At 47.2% G+C, this 23,779-nt stretch overlaps 2 protein-coding genes across 9 annotated transcripts in view; one reads left to right on the top strand and one right to left on the bottom strand.

Annotated features, from left to right (window-relative positions):
* TTLL11 (tubulin tyrosine ligase like 11) overlaps positions 1–23,779 on the bottom strand; it is a 102,797-nt gene that overhangs the window by 57,206 nt on the left and 21,812 nt on the right. For 3 of the 5 annotated variants that reach the window (XM_064171643.1, XM_064171639.1, XM_064171640.1), the window contains exon 2: positions 23,586–23,662. The gene's annotated coding sequence lies outside the window, so the exon portion shown is untranslated. Of the gene's footprint in view, positions 1–15,509; positions 15,564–23,585; positions 23,666–23,779 lie in introns of those variants that run through there. The other 2 variants (XM_064171641.1, XM_064171642.1) reach the window with 2 other exon arrangements.
* LOC135190335 (carboxyl-terminal PDZ ligand of neuronal nitric oxide synthase protein-like) overlaps positions 5,206–23,779 on the top strand; it is a 35,920-nt gene continuing 17,346 nt past the window's right edge. For 2 of the 4 annotated variants that reach the window (XM_064171649.1, XM_064171646.1), the window contains exons 1-2: positions 5,206–5,441; positions 9,569–9,640. In XM_064171649.1, the coding sequence (XP_064027719.1) occupies positions 5,337–5,441; positions 9,569–9,640 (177 nt within the window). In that variant the 5' untranslated portion in view covers positions 5,206–5,336. Of the gene's footprint in view, positions 5,442–9,568; positions 9,641–10,233; positions 10,371–10,559; positions 10,661–23,779 lie in introns of those variants that run through there. The other 2 variants (XM_064171647.1, XM_064171648.1) reach the window with 2 other exon arrangements.

Here is a 23,779-nt window from a genome sequence, read left to right as displayed (position 1 = left end):
TATCAAGCTTGTGAGTCTAATAAGCAACATTTTTCTTAAATCATACATTTGCCTTCCTTTAGTAAGCTTTCTGGTCACAGAGTCTGGATCAATATTTCTAGCCTTTACCTATCATCATAAGGGGAATAAATGCACTCTTTTCTGTATAGGCTGGATGTGAGGAGGAAGTTCTTCAAAGAGAGTGGTTTGCCATTGGAATGGGCTGCCCAGGGAGGTGATGGAGTCACTGTCCCTGGAGGTGTTCAAGAAAAGCCTGGATGGGGCACTTAGTGCCATGGTCTGGTTGATTGAATAGCACTGGGTGCTAGGTTGGACTGGATGATCTTGGAGGTCTCTTCCAACCTGCTTGATTCTATGATTTTTACTTTTTAAAGACAGCCAAGACAAGGAAGACATTAATTAGCTTGTAATTTGCAGAAACAAACAAACAAACTCCCAACCAAACCTATACAGTATTTAAAAATATTATCTAAACCTGCCTTCCTATCAGTGGCAAAGTAAGAATTTTTTGCAGAAAGACTTTAATTATAATTCTGAAAAAAAATACATGCCCCAAGATACTATGAAAAAAGTTACTCGTTAAGAACTACCCAGCAGTGTCTGAAATTGCTAATTCCTTTTGCAGTGATGGGGAGATCTCCTCTCAGCTATACTTTCACTAATTAGTAAGAAAGCAGTGCTCTATAAAATGAAAAGTCAAGAGAAAACATACCAAGCAAACAGCCTCCACTTGGAAAATATCCATGGTGGTGTCATGCTTCAGCCTGGGTTTGTCTGTACACATCAACCTATGCTCCCAATGTTTATATTAGACCACTGCAGATTTGTGGTTGACCTACATATGCAAACAAAACATTTGCTGCATACTTGGGGTGGGGGGATTTGCGTGATAGAAGATGATGTGAATGTGCATAATTGTAGATGACATTTTCCATTCCCAAGTCCCGCTGCAGAGAACTTTGGAACTGGCCATGCATGAAAGAGGCTTGCAATTCTAACAGGCAGATTGCCTGTCCATGCTGCTAAGCTGAACCTCTGAGACATTAAGCTTCTGTTTCTTCTTGTGCAACATAAATCTGGTGTAATCATCTAACCAAGCAGACCCTGTGCTTGCAGAGGACTCATGATACTGACTGAGCTGAAGCTATGACAGTTCCACACATCACAGTTGAGTTCATGTCATGTGGCAGCTTCAGAACTACACTTAAATGTGTTGTTTATGAGTTTTCTCTGCTTTGAATCCTCAACACAATTTCAGTCAACAGTATCTAACTCACCTATTCTTGCCTCTGTGTTTCATCACACAGTCACATTTTGAGGACATGATCGGTGCCACTAGGCTTACCTGGTTAAAGATTTTAGTTTACCACTTAGTGAATGTGTGTGACAGATTTACCTGATGTAAAGCAAACAAGTGGAACCAAAGCATTTCTGAACTACTTCATTTTTGTTTTGGTAATTTATCTGTACAGAAGAGTTCTGATTTTGGCACTGGTTAAGGCTTTTGATTTGATCCCATTATTTATGTTAAGAGGAAACTCAAGATCAGGTAATTTAAATGAAAGTTGGGCAGTGGCATAGCAGGGAATTCAGCTGTTAAATCTCCAAGGGATGTCCAAAGGCACACTGCAAGCCTGACAGTAGGGTAGAGCACCAGAGACTTTGCTCTAAAAATTGCACCAATACAAATAATGTTTGTTGCTAATGATGTTGATAAAGTTGCATGACAAAACCAGAGACTAAGCATGAACAGATCTCTCAGATCCTACAAGTATGACACAGAAGTGATTTCCTGTAAGGGAGGGTTTGTCTGCCATTACTGCATGCCTATCTGGTTGTTCTTGCTATGTCACATGTATCATTTAAAACCTTTGCAGTGCTGCTGTGCAAAAATAAGTGATTAAAATTATTAGCAGAAGGGAGGAAAATTCCTTGGCATCAAGACTAGGTCTTCTTTGGAAAGCATGCAGTGCCTCTGCAACTCCTTTCTCTGAGTTGTGAAGGTGGGTTTGGAAGAAACCTGACAGGATCAGACAGGAGCAACAGTTACTTTCCCTGCAAACTAACTGGTGAAGCGATTAAACAACACCCTGCAAGTAATATCCACTACCTGATCTACATCACAATTGAAGGCTCTTCAAAAAGTGAAGCAATATAGGAAGAGGGTTTGCCATGCAGGGTAAACATCAATGCTGACAGGAATGTGCAGCCATGTGAGAGAAAGAGAAGGAAAGAAATCTTCATAGTCTGTGCCTCAAAAAGAAAGTTGATATAAGCTTGTTCTCTGAAAAAGAGCACTTGAAATTGTGAGCCAAGAAGCTGTCTTTGCTTCTTCACTCCTACTGTGTTCAGAGAAATGGGACTTTCTGTGTGTACTCTGCACATCAAAGGAATAACTAGCTCAGTACCTCCATCTGATGCAAACACCCACTAGGAAGTTTGGCTAACTGCTTGCATCAGAAAGGGGTAACGCTGCTAGGGGTTTGCTTATACTAAATCCATGATGATGTACTGTGTAACTTTTTAATGTCACATATTTGCCCTGGTTTACTATCCAGAAGAAAAGGCATACAGCTTTCTTACTTGCAATGGACTCAAATAATGTTTTTTTTCCCCAACAAACTAGAAAGTTAATCGCTTTTTAAGTTTATCAGCCTTCAAAGTCAATTTTCAAGCACAGATCCAAGCCATTACCCTTAGAAGAGTTAAGCCTTATGAAAAGTTCACAGAAGTTAATGAACATGGAATATTAAACACCTCCATTCAATTGTGATCTAACACAAACTGGCACTGCAAGCTTTATTAAATCACAGTTGCCTTATTTTTCTCAGGATTCCCATGAGATAGTTCTTCTACCCTACTCAAAGGATTTTATGATCTGCAGGATACTGGAAAGCACCAGAACAGAAATAAAAAGACCTTTCTTGTTACTTCATCCTGTTCTTTCCATCAGATTAAAAATGTGACTGTCCCAAGCAAAGTCCATGTGCTTTCATTTATATAGGAATGCTCTTGTGGCAGTAGGAGGGTAATGAGGAGGAACTTTTAGCAGCTCAGCATCCTGGCAGGTTCATGCATGTCTCAGTTAAAATGCAGTGTTGCAGAATCAATGTAGAGACTCACCAGCAGTGGCTCTGTTAGATTTTTTCCCTTACTAGTTGAGCATTGCTGGCATTAGCATCAAAGGAAGCACAAGCATAGGCTGACTGGGTGGCATCTCCTCCTCTTGGGGCTTAGGAGAACCAAAGTACTGAATCTTGCTCAATCAGTTCAAGGACATTTGCACACAAAATGTAGGTTATTCATTCAGGTCAACAGATATTTTTTAAATCAAGATTCATACAAGGTAAGAGAAATGCCATGAAGTGCTCTACACATCAGCACGAAGATCACACAAACTATCACCATCTCCAGATGAGATGTCTATCTAGAGGATCATATTGGACAGAAACCAACTTATGTATTTACATACCTGAGTTATGTTGTATAGCTGTATAAAAGAGGGATTAACATAAACATGCAAATACTCAAATGAGAAGGCTAATGCAATGGTATTACTTGGAAGAAGGAAAATAGAAGTCTGAGAACACAAAAACTCAGCAAAGAGAGGAGTCTGACGATCACAGAATCCATCCCAGGACAGTGCCAGAATGAGCTGTTAATGCCACAAGGTACTTGAACATGTAGGCTCACAGTCAATGAACCACTATTAATTCTTTGGGTTTTTTTCCCCTCTCTTAATTACAAGTTTCTGCATTTTTGGCTCTCGCCCATCTCCCACTGACTTGCAAGTACTCAGAGGTGCCAAGAAACTCAGGAAGACTACACTCCTGAGATGGAGACAGAATTGTGCACTGACCATCTGTGACCAGAATTTTCTTTCTTGCTAATGTGAAAGGCACATAAAAGGTGGCATCCAACAGTGTTCCAGCATCACCCAGGGAGTTATTTGTATGACAAAAAGATGTAACTGATCGCTGAATTAGTTCTGGAGAACCCAGACGAGGTCAGTTTGAGTACATACAAACCTCTGCCCCTTGGGTTCCACGCAGTTCCCATTTCTGCTCATGCCTGTAAAAGGCATATTTAAGAGGGCTACACTAACAGTCAGAAGACAAGTCTTGGGTCTTTCCATCACAGCTGTGCACGTCTCATCCCTTAACCTTCTTGGTGCCTGACAGCAAAAGCATGTTGGGCATCCTAGAGCAAGGCTTCACCTGCATGCCAGCAGTGCCTCACCACTGAGACAGATCTGGAAGCAACGAACACCCTGAGCATACAGGTACAGAGGTGGAGATACATCCAATGCCTACAATAAAAAAACATGACAACACAGAGGCAGTCAGTGGACTTCAACTGTGTGACTGGCTTCTGGCACAGGGCACATGCTAATTATTAACAGAGCTGCACTAAAGTGGCACCCAGAGGATGGTTTCAGTCAACTACGCTTGTGCAGGTGCTGCAGTGAGATGCTGGGTCATTGTGTACCTCAGCACTTTAGAGCTCCTAAAGCAAAAGCTGCTGCCGTGATATGGTGTCGCTTGCACTGTCAAAAAAAGCAAACGATTTGACTAAACCGAGACTCTGTGCTTAACCTTTGCCATCAGGAGCACGGTGCTGCAGCTCACAGCCCAGGTGGTAGCTACTCCAAGGCATGTCCAGGACACTTCCACCTGGGAACTGGGGTTTGGCATTTTTGTGCCCTTGGAGAGTGTGGAATTGCTCCTCTTCACCAGTATGACACCAACAGATTAGGTGAGTCCCAGAGCCTCCACAGCTAAGTCGACGTTTCAGGGCTTTATTTCCCAGCCTACAGAGACTTCCTAAGACAAAACCTTTCCAGATCCACGGAGCTCTGCTCCATCCTGCGGGCCAAGGCCACCTGTCCGCGGGTCCCCAGGGCAATACTGAACCTGAGATAACCAAACCAGAGGTGCCACAAGGCCCAGAGCACCGGCTCGGGGCGGCTGGAGCGGGGCTCAGCCAGTGTCGGTCGGTTCGGGGAACCTCCGCGCTGCTAGAGCCAGCCATGGCCCCGTGACGGCTGTGCCCTTCCCTGCAGCGGCACCGCCGCCAGCGGCGCGACCGGGCGAGGCGGAGCGGCCACGGGCAGGGCGGGCTCCCGCCGCCCCCCGCATCACATGAGGGAACTTCGAGCCAATGGCACCGCGGCGAGGGCCGGGGCCCCGCTCGCACCCGCGGACGCTCATTCAAAACGCGGCCGGGCTCGGGCACCGGCAGTCCGGTACCCGTGTCCCTGGGCTCTGGGGGGCCGGGCGCTGCCGGCGGGGATGCCCGGCGGGGCCGCGGCCTGAGGCGGCCGCCCGCCCGCCGCCATGCCGGTGAAGAACCGGTACAACCTGGTGGACGATGGCTGCGACTCCCGCGTCCCGCTTCACAACGAGGAGGCCTTCCAGCACGGCATCCACTTCCAGGCCAAGGTGAGCCCCGGGCGGCGACGGGACCGGCAGGACCCTCGATCGGAAGGTGCAGCAGGGCCCCCCCAAACCTCGCTGTCAGAGCCCCTCACCCCTTCCCGACTCCGGGGGGCTTTGGCAAAGGCTTCCCCGGGCGGGTTCCCTGCACGGCGCTGAGTTCGTTTGGCCCTCGCCTGTTGCGGACCGACCCTGGGCACCAGCTGCCACCGCTGGGGCATGTGCTGGCCACGGCGACAGTGGCACCATGGGACCGATCGCACTGGAAGCTCAAGGCCGGGGCTTGCTGTGGCCCCTTCCAGCGCTGCCCTTGGGGTATATCTTCATCTCTGGCAGTGCCCCTAGACCATCCACCTGCGTGCTAGATCCAAGGCAGTCTATAGAAAACACCAATAAATTACAAAAGCTTTACATTTAATTATAGCAATCAAACAGGTTCTCGCTCTTTCCCCGGTGTTTTTTTCATCTCTTTAATCCTCAGAAGCTGCCTTTTGTGAATTATCTGGGAACTGATCTGTAAAGACCCTTCTTGACATTGCACTGGGTGCTGCCTGTGCCAGGCACACATCCTTGCTCAATCTGGTGCCTGTCCTGTTCCCCACCAGTCAGGACTGGGTTCCTACTGCAGCGAGGTAACAGCTCTCTATTCCCCTGGAAACCACTGTGTTATGTGCTGTTTAAAACCATCTGAGTGCCTTATTCTGTCTGACCTGTTCCCTGCATGAAAAGCTGGGCAGGCAAGGTCTTCATCTAAATGCAGGCAGTCTTCAGGTATCAGAGAGGAGCACTGATATTGTCAGAAATCTAATATTGATTGAGGGAGGTCTGGCAGCACAGCATTGCTCTCAGAAAGTGACTCCACTGCAATTGACATGCTGTAGACAGTGCGGGGAATGGGTTTGTAATTCAACTGACAGGAAGAATTGCATTTTGCTGGAGCAACTCTAGGGCTCCCTTCCCCTCCTTGCAGGTGGCCTAACATGGATTAGAAATGGAACTCACGCCTGCTATCTCCTGAGCTGGCAGGAAGGGGCATATATATATATTGAAATAAAGCTTTGAAATGTGGGGTTTGTGCCTTTTGCTTTTCCTGCTAAAAGAGCTGCAAGGTCTGAGCAGGATACTGGATCATTCTGAATAGACAGTTCATCATGTACTTCAGACATCTCTGTCTTACTTAGGGAGGCAACACAGTTTTTTGATTTCTCATTTCCAGTGAACATTTGCTGTGACACAGACTCTGCTGAGGAGAAGAAAAGTCCTTATTTTGATTTTTAAAAGATGTGTACCTTTAACTGAGTGAAATGGGCTCCTTCAGACTGACAGCTTCAGGCATCCAGAGCTATTCAGAGAGTGGCTTACATGCTGTTGAGATGTGTGGGTCTGAGGTGGGGGGTTTTGCATTACCTTAGTAACATGCTTGTGGTATTTTGCTCTGAAATCTGTCTCCTCCAATTAAGACACTCATTGTGGGCACCTCAGTCAGCTGCAACTCTGACAATGACAAGGCTGTAAGTGGCTGCCAGGTGTCTCGCACCAGGCGATCCTATTGACCACATTTAGTCTCTAATCTCCACATACCAAACTGTCTTTCTTGCCCTGTAATCTTCAGGGACAAACTTCGGGAGGTCAGTTGCTTTTGGAAAGATGTCTGTTTGTGCAGAGCTTCGTGAGCTGGCAGGGCTCTGCTCGGGAGCTTGACTACCCAAGCTGCAGCAAGGCCAAAGTAGGGAGCTTGGGAGAATTTCTTCTGGCTCAGTCACCAGCTCTCCCCTTGTCCCCACCCGTTAATTTCTCCTTGGTAGCACGGCCTGTTCCCCTCTGTTGTTCACAGACAAAAGGCCAGCTGGCTGCACTGAATTATTCTGGATTACCTGTGGCTGTACTGACAGCCACCACGGAGCAGGGAAGGAAACGCCTCCAACCCAGAGACCACTGAACTGGAGCAATACAGATATGCCCTCACCGCCAGCACAGAAGGAGATCCTGGCTCTGTTGCTCTCTTCCCTGCTGCCCTCAAGCTCTCATGGTTCTGAGTGGTTTGACTCTTCTGTGGTTTACCAAAGGCTGTAGCTGAACTTAACTGCTCTTAAAAATGCCATTTTGCAAAGGCATTTGCAGAAGCATCAGAAAAGCCAAATGACCTTTCAGATTGCTTGCGGTGTTTATTTCAAGGCAGGAGAAAGAGCAGTAAATAGTGAGCCAGGAGAACTCATCTCTGCAAGCCCATTAAGTGTAAGGTTTTCAAGATAAAAATGTGTTGCAAGCTATAAGTGGTACAGCAAAGAAATAAAACAAGAACCATGTCAGCAACAGTGATAGCTATAGAGCTTTTCTTGGGGAACTATTTTGTCTCTGTTCATGTATTATCACCCCAAATATTTGCAGGGGCCTCCTGACTCTTTTCCTCCCCTCTCCACGTGATCAAAACATCCAAAAACCCTATACCACCTAACAACTTGAAACCACATACTCAAAACTAGACACAGTTAATGAGCCAAACAGTCTTGAGAAGGTGACCAAGCTTTGTAAACTGTCCTCTGTCCCACCACTAAGCTGCCTGTGACAGCCATGCAGAGAGGTAGGCTGTGTCACACTGAGGTAGGAAGTTGACTCCCCCCCAGGCCAAGTCCAGCATTCTGCCCTTGGCTGCCTAAGCTGCAGCACAGCTGGCACCAGCTCATGCTGGCAGGATGCGGGCATTTCTCATCAGGCTGCTCACCCTCTCACTCGGATGGCATTTTTCCTGTCCTCACCAACATGCTTTTGACATCCAGGTCTCCTCAGAGCTGTGAGACATACTTCACAACAGTAATGGGCCTTTGCTCCACACATGAGGTGACTGTGCAGGACACTCAAGTTTTCCTCACTCTCAAGCCCAAGCTGGCAGCTCTGTGCCTCTTCCACTTGGCCACGGTGCACGCAGCACTCCTGTGCACCAATGCTGTCACAGGTACCACTGTACTGCACCAACATCTGCACAACTGAAGCCTGCTTTGGCACACAAGTGTTACAGCCCAGCATAAGAGCACAAGGAAGAGCACACAAAAGCAGCAGGAAGCTGTCTGCCTGCAGGTCTTCCCTTACAACCCACACAGCGTCAGCAGCATTCCGACACCGCATGCAGGAGCGTGGCAGCTGGCTCACAGAAAGCTGTGGGTGCAGTGAAGTGGTAAGGGTGGAGGTGCAGAGATCCTGCTGACTGCCTGCATATGTCCCAGCCCTGAGTAAGGGGCCCTGCTAGAACTTACTCTGACGCTCACACTGAAACACAAACACCCAGTGCCAAGGGCAGCCACTATCACAGCTCAGCCAGGCAGCTTGTTTATGGCTGCAGCCCCCATAAACTGAGATAAAACCAGCTGGGTGCAGATTTGAGTGGGTACTGGGATTCTGCAGACAGCTGAGCTGGTCAACACAGTAGCATCCAAAAGGAAGATAGTCCAGACTGAAAATTTAAGCCACAATCAAGAGCCTTGTCCAGCAAAGATAACTGGCAATTTTTCCAACTCTTACATGCCTTTAGCTCTCAGTCCTTCAAAAGCAGGTGTAGCAAGGAATGACAAAGGATGGACAGTCCCATTTTCAGATCCATAGGATCATGATTTGATGAGCAACAGATACTGCCCTGCAAAGCAATGGTAAAGGAACATCCAGAATCTGAGGCCAGAGGCTCACAGCTGATGTGTGATCAGTGAACTTCTCACAGAATCACCAAGACTGGAAAAGACCTCCAAGATCAAGTCCAGCCTATAACCTAACACCATGGCATCAGCTAAACCATGCCACCAAGTGCCACATCCAATCTTTTATTGAAGACCTCCAGAGATGGTGACTCCACCACCTCCCTGGGCTGTCCATTCTAATCATCCTTTCCATGAGGAGGTGCTTCCTAATACCCAAAATAAGCCTTCCCTGGCACAGCTTCAGATCATGCCCTCTTGTCTTGTCACTAGCAGTCACTTCTCCCTGACTTTGATAATACTACCCACAACAGATATTTCTATTGTGTCCTGGGTCAAAAGAGTCTGATCAAGTGGGGACTAAGCTAACGAGATGTTACTTGCTCTGCAGCTGCCTACACCATGAACTTGTGCTGCACTTTACAGACATCTCACTGTTGTGTCTTTCAGTACATTGGTAGCTTGGATGTACCCAGACCCAACAGCCGCGTGGAGATTGTGGCAGCCATGAGAAGGATTCGGGTAAGTTCAAAAGAGCTGAACCCCACAGGGAGTGACTTGTTTGCCGTGTGCTGTGCTGTATCCCCCTCTTCCTGTGTGGAGCTCAGATCTCAGCACAGAGTTGTAGCAAGCTTCACCAGAAATTGCCAAGGCCCATTAGGAGGGACCCATCCCCTGCTCTTTGCAAAGAGATCAGTTAGCGAAACTCAAAACATAAAGCTCTGGTCTCCACTGAGCAAGTAAGAGGATTCTCCTTGAACCTAAGAGATTTATTTACCCCCTTTGAGTTTTTGCATGTGTGAAAAATGAGATATGCACAGACTGCTCCACAAAAGCACTCACACTCATTGACAGTTGCAAATATACTATGTACTGTGTATATACTGAAACACCAGTGGCCTGGCAGATGTTTTGTATGTAAATCCTATCAGACTAGACTTTGTGGATTCTGCTGCTCATGGAATAATTTGCTGCTTTCTCCCATCCTCCACTACAGTTTTACAGTTCCTGTTTCTCATCAAGTCTCTGCTTCTTCCTCCTCTAGCCTTTTATTCTTCAGAACAGCCTGTGAATGGCCGCCAGATTTAGCTGTGATTAGCAGGGTGGCTAGCTTGCTAGCTGCATCTGCTTCCTGCATAAGCAGTTCAGGTGTATCTACCCCAAAAGGCAATGCAAGCTGTTGTGCCTGGCTGAAGTTTTGCAGGGGTCTTAATTCTGAGGCTCTTCATATGTCTCCCATCAGCTGAAGCAGGTTTGAGAATCTTCCGTGTAAAGCTTTGAGGGGATTATCCTATTTTCTCCCCACCCCCCACTGTATTTCACTAGCTAATTTTCATTTAGAATAGCGCTTTTTAAACTTCGCCTGTAACTGGCTGGGGAGCTGATGTATTCATCTGCAGCCAAGCTCAGAAATGACATTCCTCTGCCTTTCTCTGTTCAGACTATTAGCACAGCTCTTGCTCGGAACACAGTGCAGCAGCAATCTAAATTGCCTGGTTATTTATGGAGCAGGTGAACATCTACAGGAAGCAAAGGCTACAGGTGAGGACTACCAAGGCAGTTTAGTAACTATTACTAATTCCTGATCTAAATCAATACTTAGCAGCCAATTTGATGCTGCACTTCTGCTGATCTTTGACTGGATAACACCCTTACAAGAAAAAACAGACAGTATTTTAATATCAGTTGCTGGAAAGTGTTGCATTCTGTTTTCACACGTTGCTGTTGCCATGATGTTGTCTAGCTCAGAGTCTTGGCAGTGCAGTAGCGTGCTCGAGTGTTACACGAAGCATGTAAAAAACCACTCTGCATTCATGGATGCCATCAGTTAATCTTAACACACAATATTTTTAAAGTAGGCATCCTGTATTCTATACTGGGTTTTTAATCTTGGAAGCCCTTTCCAAAAGGGGAGGGCTTCCCTTTTCATGTGTGCATTATACAGCAGGATCTTATTCAGACACTTCCTGGCTGCTGAGCGGAAGATGCTCCTCTATTGAAGATAGTTAATTGGCACTGATCCTTAATTAGAGCATAAAGAATGAACTGGGAGGTCTTTGAAGAGAAATCTAGTGCATAGTGTACACAACCTAGGAAGATGGGGGTTATTTATGTAGCATTCATTTGCATGCAGAGGCCCTGTCCATACTAGGTTTTTTTCCCATGGACTTTCAGCAGCACCAGTTGCAACTGGGAGGAAACACTGGGAAGAAGCTGTTGGTGGAAACTAGTATTTTGCTGCTATCTTACTGTGAGTTGTAGTGCCCGTTTGCACTGCAACAGTGAGAAGGGTCCTGCAGCTCTGCCAAGTGTTGGCAGAGGCACGTTATGCAGAGGCTTTCATCCTTTGTGTGCTCCAGTGTGACACTGGGACTCTCTACTGGAGCGGAAGGGAGAAGTCGCACAGTACAAGCCCCAGCACAACATTTCCTATGCTGCTCTATGCCCTGCGACATGGGAGGAGGCAGCCTGAGCCATCAGCGAAGCAGTCAGCAACAGAGCAAGCCAAGCATGGGACAGCACAGGCAGGCTGTTACTCATTGCTTCTGAAGCCACCAGGGAGGAGGATGAGGAGTCACAGCTCTGTATTTTCCAGGTGCTGATGGAGCAGGTTACTCTGGTTTTTCATTAGTAAATTGATACAAGCTCTGAAACTGCCTTCGTACTACTATGGCTGATTCTGGTTGCCAGTCTGTGATTGAAAGCATTTGCCCCAGGGAGAAAGCCTTGCTGCCTAGCACTCAAACATTCTCTTAAAGAGTGTGAGAACAAAGAAGCGGTAGTAGGAAAAGTAACAACTCCAGCTGCTGAGTCTATTCCTTGGCATTTCTCTGTCCTGCATTGTGTATGGAGCTCTTTTTGCTAGTTTCATATGAATTATGCCAGGGAACCTGACAAGAGTTCAGTGGTGTTCTCCATGCATTAGCAAAGCAGTCTGCTTGCAGACTTCAGGGTGTGCACAGCACACAGGCCATAGGATACCTCTCCCAGAGAGCCCCAAATGGCATGTTTAACATTAGTCTGCTGAAATCACAGTCTGCTCTCATAGTAAAGCTTATATCCATAGTCTTGGCTGAATGAATGCTTGCAGAATTGCTAGCAATGCCCCATTAGTCACACTTTAGATTCCCATTTCATAACAGGCTGGGAAACCTTGTCTCATCATGTTCTAGGCTTCCACTGGGGGATGTGTAAATGCAGTAGGTAGGACAGGGAAGCTGCTCTTCTTAGCTTCCCATTATGCAGAGCTAAACAACTTTTAAATTTGCTAATCCTCCCAATGGAGTGACTCTGAGAGCAAAACACACAGCTGCATACAGCTGCAATGTTAATACATGATTGTCAGAGTTCAGACTAATCCCTTTACCTTCTCTTGCCCTGGCAGGAGAGGTGGTGAAATTAGTTTGCTACATGAATAAATACCATGTCAAGTTGCCATTTCTGGGCTCCAGGCGTGGGGCTCAGGCAGGGTTCCTCACCTCCCAGGGAGAAGCACCAACCATGCTGTATCTGCTGCCTGCTGCTGCCCCAGGCCAGCCACCTCTGGGTGTCTGGCAGCACCTGCCCAGTCTCCCGCATTCAGAGTCTGTATCCTAGTGGAGCTGGCTTTCTGCTGAAGTGGATTTATCCACAGACACTGCAGCCTTCTCAGCACCCCAGGGAGTTTATGTACAATAAAAGATATTTCTTTCTGTAGAAGTCAAGTGGCAGCTAATGTGAGGATGTGACAGTCCTCCTCAAGAGACCAAACAGTTCCAATTTAGCAGGGTCAGCCTTTCCCTAGACACACGACTCTTGTTTGCCTGTTAGTGAACAACTGAATAACAAAGTTCTCGCCTTAGCCGGGTGAAGGCTCTCTCATGGAAGCTAAGAGGAAAGGTGGTGTGCAGCCCACACAGCACTGAAACAGTAACAGGAAAGCTTTGCTAATGGTGCTCCTAGGTACAGGCCTAGTGGTAAAGATGGATTTAGTAACGCACTAAACATTGAGGTTGCTTTTGAAATCTCGCCCTGGGAGACCAGGGAATGGATGGGTTTATGTGAGGGGTTCACATCACAATATGTCCTGCATCCATCTCCAGCTTCCAGAGCTGGCACTAACCAGAGGAGAAACAGTCAGCTGTTACTCTCCTAGAGCAGTGCTGCCCTCAGCCCAGCACTGCCAGACAAACTGTGCCAGGAAAATGCTGTGATTTTGAGTAGTAAATTGCACAAGGGCACGGTAGGAGTAAGTGTCAGAGCTTGTCATCCCCACAGACTGTTTCCTGCCAGCAGTTCCCCAAGTCACTCCATTAACCCTAAGGCACAGAATCAGTTTCCCTGGAATTTCCATATAAGATTCTACAAAGCCTAGAAATTTCAGGTCTGCTTGGTAGGTCTAGCTTGGACCTAAACAGGTATTAAGACTCAGTAAGGAGACAGATGTCAGATTGTTTAATCATTTCATAAGAGAACAGCCAGCTGGTGCTGTGCCCATCCAAGCACCAGGATGAACAACAGGAGGCAAGAATCCAGACTAATATGTTTCTTGTTACCTCCACATTTCTTAGGCTTACTTCAGTTGAGAAGTGTTTTTCCTCAGAGGCCAGTGTGCCAGAGAAGCAGGAGCATTTCTAAACCTTGACCCAGGATACATCAAGAATGCCCAAGTTCTCCTTGGCATGAGAACTGGGTTCTCATTTCAGCCTCACTCTTAAGGGTGAGGAAGCAGAGCCTCAATGCCTTGCAGTTTCTCCACATGATATTCCAGGGAGCAAGTGCAATCTAGCAACACTGAAAGTCATATTGACTGCCAAATATCAGCTGGCAGTGTTGAAGTGTGACATGACATCAGTTTGAATCAGCATGAGCAGAAGTTACAATTCAACCTTGTGATGCAGAGGCAGCAGGAACAGCCACACAGAACCTGGTTCTCCTGCGCTCCAGCAGCTCCCAGTCTGATAGCTGGGGTGGCTTCAAACAGCACCTTAAATTTAAAGCCGTGCCAGGCTGAAAATTGCAATGGTTCAGCAGCAAATATGGATGTAAAATTATCTGCTCTTGGTACTGAATGAGTGGAGCCATGTGGACAGCTGGCAAAGGGCAGAGTGACTGCATTCAGCCACCCTGGTTTAAGTTAAGCTTTCCTGCCAACTTCCTGTTAGTCTGAGCTGGAGTTGTGATTAATACCAAAAAAAAAATAAGAAAAGGTAGAAGCTGAAACCTCCAGCCACTGGGCTTCTTGCTTAGTCTTTGCAGCCTCTCCCACTATAATGAAGTTATTTGGTCTACTGCAGCTGAAACAGAGTCAAATGCAGAAGTGCAAACTGTTGGAGCACTTGCCCTGGTGCAGACCTCTGTGGCTGCACACTAGGATCTGTTGTTGGCAGTTGATTCTGCTGTTGCTCTTGGAGGGCTTTTCCTTTCATCCTCGTTGGAAGAGCATCCAAGTGCTCAGCTAATGACAGCCCTGAGCTTTGAAAGAAAACAGTTATAGTGTCTTCAGACTGCTGGTGTGAACCTTTCTTTAGTTCTCAGATGGGTCATGTCAGTTCATCCAAGGTTGTTAAAGAAATATCATCACAGTGACATTCACTAGATCTGATGAGAAACAGTAGTGTAGTCATGGGCCCAGTCAGTGTCTATCCTGACAAACATACAGGCAGACAGCAGACCTCATGGGAAGATGAGAGGACTTCAGAGAAACAGACTTCCTCATTCTGCTCAACGCCAAAAGGAATATATGTATATACCCCAAAATACGCTCCTTGGGAGCATGTTTCTAAGATACCTTCCCTGCTTTTCTGGAGAACCACTCAGGGTTGCCTACACCAATACATATTGGAGAGAGCCTACAGCTGCCAAGAGAGCACAGTGGTTTTATGTATCCCGAGTGCATGTGAGCATGCACAAATTTGCTCTGATACCTTTTGCAGAGAGTCTGGTGTGAGCTTTGGCTCTTATCCAAAGCAGAGGCCTAAGGAAGACTCATGCAGCTTCACACAGACAGTACATACATAGACTATAGTCGGTCCTCTGGAGCAGAGGCTAAAACTCTAACACACAACAAGCAAACAACTGAAGAGCCTGCACAAGCAACTTGGAAGATTTACAGGTGATTACAGGTGGCTCTGTGCCCTCTGCCTCCTCTCCACATGTCTGTAGTTCTATCTCCCTGTCCAGCAGCCCACATACCGTTGCCTGCAACCTTACCTGCCATCTGCTTTGTTACAGGATAGCAGAATCAGCACAACAAAGCTACAGGCACAGAGAACAACGGTCTGCAGACAGGCTAAGAAAGTGGGGATTGGCACAAGGGCAGAGGAGGTGACTTTGCTCAAGGCATTCCTGCCACACAGCCCTTCCCCAGGCACCTGGCGCCCTAAGCAGGGCTGTTCCATTCCCAACCCACCTGCACAGCCGCTCGGCTCCAGGCGTTGTGGTCTCAGAAACATCAGCCACGCCCAGGGTCCCATCCATGACAGGCATCTGAGCCAGTTTAAGGTTTCTACCACACAAGATTAAGCTAATTGGTTTTACCTTTCCAGGCCCTGACAAAATACAGCAAGTGTTTTCAGGGTGGTAATTAAGTGTTAATTGCAGCTAAGTTTAGCCCTAATGCCTCATTAGTTTGTTTTCCTCTGTTTGTTGCAGCTATAGCAGAGTCTCCTGTGCAGAGATGGGGATCAGGTTGGGCTTTCTGGGAGCAGAGGAGTCCTGCAGGGTCCTACTTGAGCTATGCCAGGAAACCTCTCACCTCCTAACCAAGAGGGTCTGAGGGTGGAGTCAGAGACCCTTAGCCCAGAACACTCTGATTAGCACCTAAGCAGCACCTCCACAGGCATCTCCTGGGTGCCCAGGCACACACGTTAGCCTGTATGAACGATACAGTGGATTCTTGCATTCCTTTCTATTACATCTTCACTGCCACCTTCAACATCTCAGCCATCTCATCTTAACAGGTTCTTTGTCATTTCATAGATTCATAGAATAGCTTGGGTTGGAAAGGATCTCACAGACTTGCTGAGGGTGTTCAGGGTGCCTGTGGTTGCCTTGACAGGCTCAGGTGTGTCCAAGCCTTGCAGAAGTAATGGCTTTAAAAATGTGGAAACTGCTGTTCCTGAGGAACTGAGTCTGCCATGTCTGAGACTCACCCAAGCTTGTTATCCCTAGTTTCTGCTCTTCATATTGTCACAAGGCAAAGGGAAGAAGCTCTTAATGAGATGCTTTTGCAGTGGCATCAAGCACAGTGTTTCCAGGCAGCATTGTGTGGCTACGGTGGAGAGCTGACTACACTCTGCTTGAGTGGGAGGAGAGGAATAAACACCTCTGAGATTGCTCAAGAGAATTCAGCCTTCTCACTGCTTGGGGACGTTTTGCTGTCACAGAGTCACTCCACTGTCTTAGAATCTCTTACAGGTTTCCACCCTGCTCACCTCCATGTCTAAATCACCTCTGGACTTCTGGCCACAGAACAATGATGTTACCTTCTGCCACTGAACTTCTGAGCTGAAATGAGTGAGGACTGTTTTAGCTGTGAGCACAGACTGCCGTAATGGAAGTTTTCTCAGTAGCCACATGGCATCAGAGAACATTAAGGGTTGTGAGAGACCTCCAAAGATCATCCAGTCCAACTCCTCTGCCAGAGCAGGATCACCTAGAGGAGGTCACACAGGAACATATCCAGGCAGGTTTTGAATGTCTCCAGAGAAGGAGACTCCACAACCTCTCCAGGCAGCCTGCTCCAGGGCTTTTGTCACCTAGGTTTTGACAAGTTACTGGTGATTATAGATAGGTCAGTCCTTATACCCTGTTCAGAGTGTGTTGTGTATGATTGATAACAGATGGATGGAGGGATCAGTCAGTGAAATCTATCATCTCTAAGCAACAGTGACTTCTCAGTGCCTTCCTCAGAATGCTAAGGGCTGGATGGCTTCTCCAACAAGGGGGTGGAACTAGCAAGGCACATTAATACTGTTTTGCATAAGAGTTGGACTGGATTGGAGTTTAGTTGAAGGCTAACAAAAGCTAAATTAAAATGCTAGTGCTAAAGAGAACAAGACAGAGCATTCTGTCTGCTGCAGAATCTTGGCAACGAGACAGGTACCTTTTAATTGTAAAATAAAGTGGCTTTAATGGTGTTATCATTATATTACTGAGGCATTTGATTTCCCTAGCTAAAATATCAATGTATGAAATCTCTGCAAAGCTTTTCTCTAACTTAAAATAGTTTGTTCAACATGATACTAGTGGTTGTACAGTATTACACAGATAAAATATAATGGTTTTCAAATCACATTGTGGTGTAGAACAATCAGCCACGATGGAAGGCTGATGCTTTACTGGTGTCTGAAAAAGTGTAATTGAGATGACAACCAGAGTGGTAGTGAGCACATTGGATTAGCTTGTTATCAGGAAGGTGCCTTAATCTGACTGAGAGCTGCACAGGCAGGGGCACAGAAGCATGGGTTGCCCATGGTGTGGAGTGCCTTTGCTATGCTGGGGGAGCAGAGACCCTCCTTGTGTGGCTGATAGGAGTGTACATGTTGGTTTCCACTAGAGTAGGTTGACATCTTTCAGGAACCAAAGAAAATGGTCCCTGAAAAAAAACAGTGTCCTGTGAGTGAAACTAGCCCCATGAGGGAAAAAAAAACCCAAACCAAAACAAATGAGCTTGTAGGTATGGTGTAACCTCATGCTTTGAGCTCAGCCTTTATGGTTCTTAGGTCCACGCTAGACACAGAAGGCTACACCTAGTTCCCAACAGAAAGTCCTTTTGTAGATGCTGTCATAATTTTGTGCAATGCAAGGGCCCTCTGTATGGATCACAGAACCATTCAGGTTGGAAAGGCCCTCAGGATCATAAAGTCCAAGCATTATCCCTACTTTAGAAAGTCCACTCTTAAACCATATCCCCAAGCACCACATCCAAAAGACTTTTAAACACATCCAGAGCTGGTGGCTCAGCCACCTCCCTGGGCAGCCCATCCCAATGCCTCAGCACTCTTTCTGTGAAAAAACTGTTTCCTAATGTCCAATCTAAACCTACCTAGTCACAGCTTAAAGCTATTGCTTCTTGCTCTATCAAGAACTATGGGTGTTCTGAGGAGAAGGGACCCTGAGGGACCATGACAACAAAGCTGAATTCTTCTTAGTAAAACAAGATTTGCTAACAATAGCTTGGTGCTAAGCTTGCTTTGTTCATTCTGCTTTTGCTCTGTATGAAATGAGGCCTGAAGGCAAACAGAATTGGTGCTACTTAATACTTTTGACAAGCTACTTCATGTATTCTTCAAAACATTCTGGGGTTTGATGCTTTGACCAAATAACTCCATGATAAATTTACAGAATAAAAATCTTGTGAGTCTCGGGAGGGAAGGATACTTTGATGAGAGCAGGGATTTGTCAAAGGGATTACAGAATTATTTTATTCCTTTCCTGCAGCAGTGATTACATTCTCTAAATGGCCTTTCCCTGGGCCAGATGGGTTATTTGGACTAATTGGCAACGGCCTGACTGTTTTCTGGACACCTGAGTCACTTCCCCTTTCCTCCATCCTTCTGTCACTCTGCTGCTGCAGAGATGCTGCCATGCAGCAGGTCTGCTGCTGGGGAGTTTGCAGCACCTTGCACTACAGAGAGCATTATAGGCCAGAGCCCCAAATGACCTTCCTGTCTGCACAGCCAGGTCCAGCATACTCTAGGAATCCCACCAAACCCTCTGGGCTCCAGGGTTTTCTTTCTGAGAGCAGATTATTTTTCTCACAGGAAGAAGAGCAGTGGGTCTAGATGTGTGTGATGGAGGACTAGGTATTTGCAGCAGACTCCAGGGCACTGTAAGACCCCCAGTTACTCTTCAGGCACATAGGTACTTTGATAGAACTGGCCCAAACACTGGTGTCTTGCCATCAACACCTCCAGCTCTGAGTGCCCTCTACCTACTGCATAGCCATATGCAGTTCATGAAACACTGAGGTTCAGTGATCCCAAGCCATCGTGGGCCAATTCAGTCCTGCTGCAACCTATGCTCCTGCTATTAATGATTATGGGCACTAAATTTCCAGCTCAGGCACATTTTCTTATTTTCATATCGTTGCCCCCACAGCCCCACACATTGTTGCTGATCTACTTGTCTTGCTTCCATACATCTAAGTGGAGGGCAGGAGTTGCCATGAGCTAGGGCAGGGAGTACTGTTTGTGGTTAATGATTGACTTGTGTGCGAGGAGTGCAGGATGCACTAATAGCCACAGCTTCACACCTAGCTGCTGACACCACTGCCAGCCTAGGGACACTGGGAATGGCAATGAGGAGCAGAGCAGGCATCAGGAAAACAGAATCAAGCCATCAGCCCCAAGGGTGACTGCCAGTCACTGATGAGCTGGGGGACAGCAGCACATCATAGCTGTGTTTGCGGTGCAGATAGGGCACAGCCAGGTGAGGTTCTACTCTTTGTAGCATCTTTCATGGCTGCCTGTAACAAGTTCTTCATCTTACTTAACTCATCTGTCAAGAAGCTGCCTACCTAGCTCAGGACTCTGATGAGCACCTCCAGGAGACCTGAGTAGCACCACAAGCCTACAGATAAATCATCCAGTAGCCTCTCGTTCAAGAGTCCAAAAGCTCATCCCAGGCTGTTTGTCTCTGCCTTGGCACTTGACTGTGATACCCTGATACAGTTTTTATGACAAGACCTCTGTGACAATAAATACTGATACCACAAACCCCTCTTTATCTGTAATTCCCACTATCTAAACCCAAGCTGTTCCTCTCATCATGCTTCACCAACATCGGTAGCACCCCTGAGGCTAGCAGAGTCCTTGAACTGCTTCATATTCTGGAGTTTTGGAAATGACACAGTTAGTGTTGAATTTTCTTATAGCAACAGTCTGGTTTCTAAACTGGGAGTTGAGACTTTATGGACAAATTGAGGGGAACCCAGAGACCTTATTTTAGATTTAGAGATTGCCACAGAGAAGAGTTTGTTGGCAGGTTTATTGGCATTCAGTAGTTCCTAACCAAGAGCCACTTGGCAAGAAGCAGCATGCCAGCCATGCTCTGCCTGGCTTGGTTCAGGTCTTCACATTGGATAATACCTTGGTGCTGCTTAGAGGCAGCTTGGCAGGAGAGGGGTGAGCTCCCTTCTGTCTTTGTTTTTGCTGTATTCCTGGAATGAGCGTGACACAAGAGCTCTTGGGCAGATTTCAAAAGTCAGCTGTGCCTTGCATGTTGTCCAGAACAAGCAAGTTCCATCTAAAGTCAATGGGAATTAGGAGTTGTGTGCTTTAGAAATCCCTCTTAATAGCTGCATGGAAACATGGGACCTGACTGCTGAGTTTATTCAGGAGGCAGATCTTTCAGTACTGCAAGCCAAGTCTTTACCAGCAGACCTTCCATGGCTTCACAGTGGCTGACTGCCTTCCAAGCTCAACTGATCCTGGCTGGAACTGTTGGTGCTGTCAGATGCAGGCACATCCTTTCTGTGCAGTGGCTGAAGGCAGACCATATAGTGCTATGGTCTGGTTGATTGGACAGGGCTGGGCAATAGGTTGGACTGGATGATCTTGGAGGTCTCTTCCAACCTGGTCAATTCTGTGATTCTATGATAAGCACAGGACTTTCTGTGAGAAATGTTTGCTCCAAGTGGAACTGTTGGAGATCAATGATATTAACAACTGCACAGAAGAAGTCATCTCCCTGCCCAGGTGTAGAGTGGATTATTTCAGTCCCTGACTGTCTCAGACCAATACATAGCAAGGCTGTTCATGAAGGTTGCTGGCATTGAGAAGGAGAGAGGTTCAGCAGCAGCACCCTGTGCCGGAGCTAACAAAAAGGTCTCCACTGTGAAGGAGAACAAAGCCTGACTGCACCTAGCAAGCGAGGCAAGAAACCTGGTCTGCACATGGCAGCACTCTAGGCAGCTCAGCATCCCTCCATTTCCATGCTGCTCTACTAAGCCACCAAGTACTGTTTCTGAATGCAAATGGAGATCAAATCCCCACTCTAGCTTGAATTCTGCTTGCTCTAAGATAGAGCTGCCAAGTCTAGCTTCTTACCTCTGCTGTAGATACGCAGAGAAAAGGTGGATTTCCCTAGTTGATGGATAGGAGAAACCACAAGATACAGAGCTGGAGGACAGCACACAAGATGCATATGGGGTGTGATAGCAAGTTTAGAAGCCAGAAGATGTTCCCTCTCTGCTGCATTTACCAAAAGCAGGTGTTAGTCATGCAGATGCAGCTTCTCCAGATTCTCAAGAGCTTCTTGAGAGCTCTTGCTTCTTTGGATAAGTATCCACCCTAGGCAGATCAGCACAGTGTCACTCTCCCCCACATCCTGCAGTTAGAAGTTTTAAGGAGGAGTCTGCAGCTACCCTGTTTCTTCTGGCTGTAGAACAGCATAGGTGCTGGAGTGGAGAACCACAAGAGGTTACACCTGCCCCTCTTGGGAGCAGGGGCTGAGCTGAGTGGTTTGAACATGTGCTCCTTCTCCCCTCTGCCTTCTACATCTTACCCTCAGCCTGCCTGTCCCGAGGAGCAGTGTCACTTCCTCTCCATCCCCATGTGCAGAGCATGGCTCACCCAGCCTGCCTCTCTCTAGCTGCCTTCACCTTCTTTGCTTGGACAACCTGCACTGAAATAGCATTGTTACATAAACGTGGAGGGGAACATTACATTATTTAGAGGCCTGAAATCCTGGCACCTGCCTCTGTCAGAGCCTCAGCATGGGAGCACCATTAGGGTTTCTCCCCATCTCTGTGCTGTGCCTTGTAAGCCACTGCCAGGGCCCGTGTGAGAAGCAGCCCTGAAGGCCCCACCCTGTGCACTGCATCTCCCTCCACTCACACAGCGGCAGCATGCTGGGTCCTGCTGGCTTCCATGGTCATAGACTGCTCATGGCCTGAACAGGTGCTTTGCTCCCTGAAGAACAGCCATCACAAACCCTCCTCTGAAGAGCCACAGAAGAACAAAAACCTGGTTTTCAGTTTTCGTTGACTCTCAAAACAAGCAATAACCACCAGCTTCCAGAAGCAGAGCAAAGCTGTCCCAGTGATCACCCTTGTCTCACCTCCTCATCCTACTGTGATGGTATCAGCTCCTCTTTTCCTTCTCTGCCCAGCCTAGTTGCAACACCAAGAAGCAAGCAAGGAGATCTCCCCTGCTGCCAGGCTTATTCAGCTCACTGCTGTGCCACTGTATTAGTGACCTGCCAGGCTCACAGGGAGGGATGGGAATGTGTGAGAGGGGTTTTGGAGTAAGCAGCAGAAATCCTCAGCTGCTCCTGACTTTGTGTGAGCAGTATCTGGTGGCCTAGCCCCGCTGGCTAGGTAGTTGTCATTTATCAGGGGCCTGGCTGTAACCAGAGCAACTGAATGACGAAGTAGAAAAGGAACAGCCTCGCTTTGTGGATGAGAAAACAGACACAAAATGCTCAGTTGCCTTCCTACAGCCATGTAGGGGGTCTGAGGCTTTTCCATGAATCTGAGCCTGCAGAGAGTCCTGGCTCCTGCTCTTCCAAGCTTTGTTGTTTGAGCACTGATGAACAGGGTTTAAGTCAATCCAGTCTCCTAACTTGCCTCTTGTCCTACATACCATACTGGAGGGCAGCTAGGATATGAAACATCAAGTATACAAAGCAGGACCTTCTCTGCAGGGCCTCTTGACACTGATGTTTATAGGGAAGTAGAGAATCATTTGAAGGTGTCGCAGTGTAATTGCAGTTTCACTTGGAGAGGTTATTTCAGGTGAATCTGACCTGCTTCTAATGAAATTAGCACTTTTTATCTGCAGTAACCTGGCAGCCCTTTGAGGTGGGGATCATTTTCATGCTCGTGTGCACTCAGTGCCTGGTATGTGAGTCTGTTGGGGTGGGGTCCCAAGACACCACTTCATTACTGCAACTAATTAATCATCCAAGGCACTGCAGATGGAAAAGGTAATTTGTTTTCTCCTGCAAAGTGAACAAAGGTAGGGAGGGAAATAGAACCCAGCTTCCCTGCAAGCTGAGCTGGGCTTGGCCTGCCCTGGTGAGACAAGGACTGAGGGGTTGCGTGTGGGAAAGCTCCCTATTAAACCTGGGGACAGCAGGGGGTTCCTGGAAGTGACAGTCACACAAAGATGCTTTTGTCAGAGAGGCACCAAAGGCCAGATGATGTCACCTTGTGCTGGGCTTCCAGGCTGCTTGTGCCTCTAGGGATGGAGCTCAGCAGTACTGCAGTATCTCTTTAACAGGGAGGAGGCAATGAAAATGCTGCTTTTGTGCCATCCTTTTTTAAACCGGGCAAAGCAGCTTTGTTCCACAACAGTCTGCCTGTTTTCAGAGGTGGAAGAGACTAATTAAAAAGCCACTGCTAGTCTCTCCATCAGCTCACATCACCTGCAGGAGCTCTGCTCTCCCGCCTTGTGTGTGGCTCTGGCCACTTTTTTCTCCACATCCTTTTGACTAGCTCAGAGGAGTATCTGAACTCCAGCCACATTCTTTGTCACCTTACCTTCAGGTGCAAAGATCCAAGCTGTCCTTAAAGGCTGACTGAGATTCCAGCAGTCTGAGACCTCCCAAGGATAAGACCTGTTGAACATGGGGAGAAGAAGGATGAAGGCCTGTATCAACATGCCCATCTGAACAGAGCTTCACAAAGCAGGACTCCTTAGAAGGAAAAGGAGACCTAAGTAAAAGGCAGCTCTT

This window comes from Pogoniulus pusillus, chromosome 35 (assembly GCF_015220805.1).
Source record: "Pogoniulus pusillus isolate bPogPus1 chromosome 35, bPogPus1.pri, whole genome shotgun sequence".
NCBI lineage: Eukaryota > Metazoa > Chordata > Aves > Piciformes > Lybiidae > Pogoniulus > Pogoniulus pusillus.
This window is presented reverse-complemented; position numbering and strand designations above follow the sequence as displayed.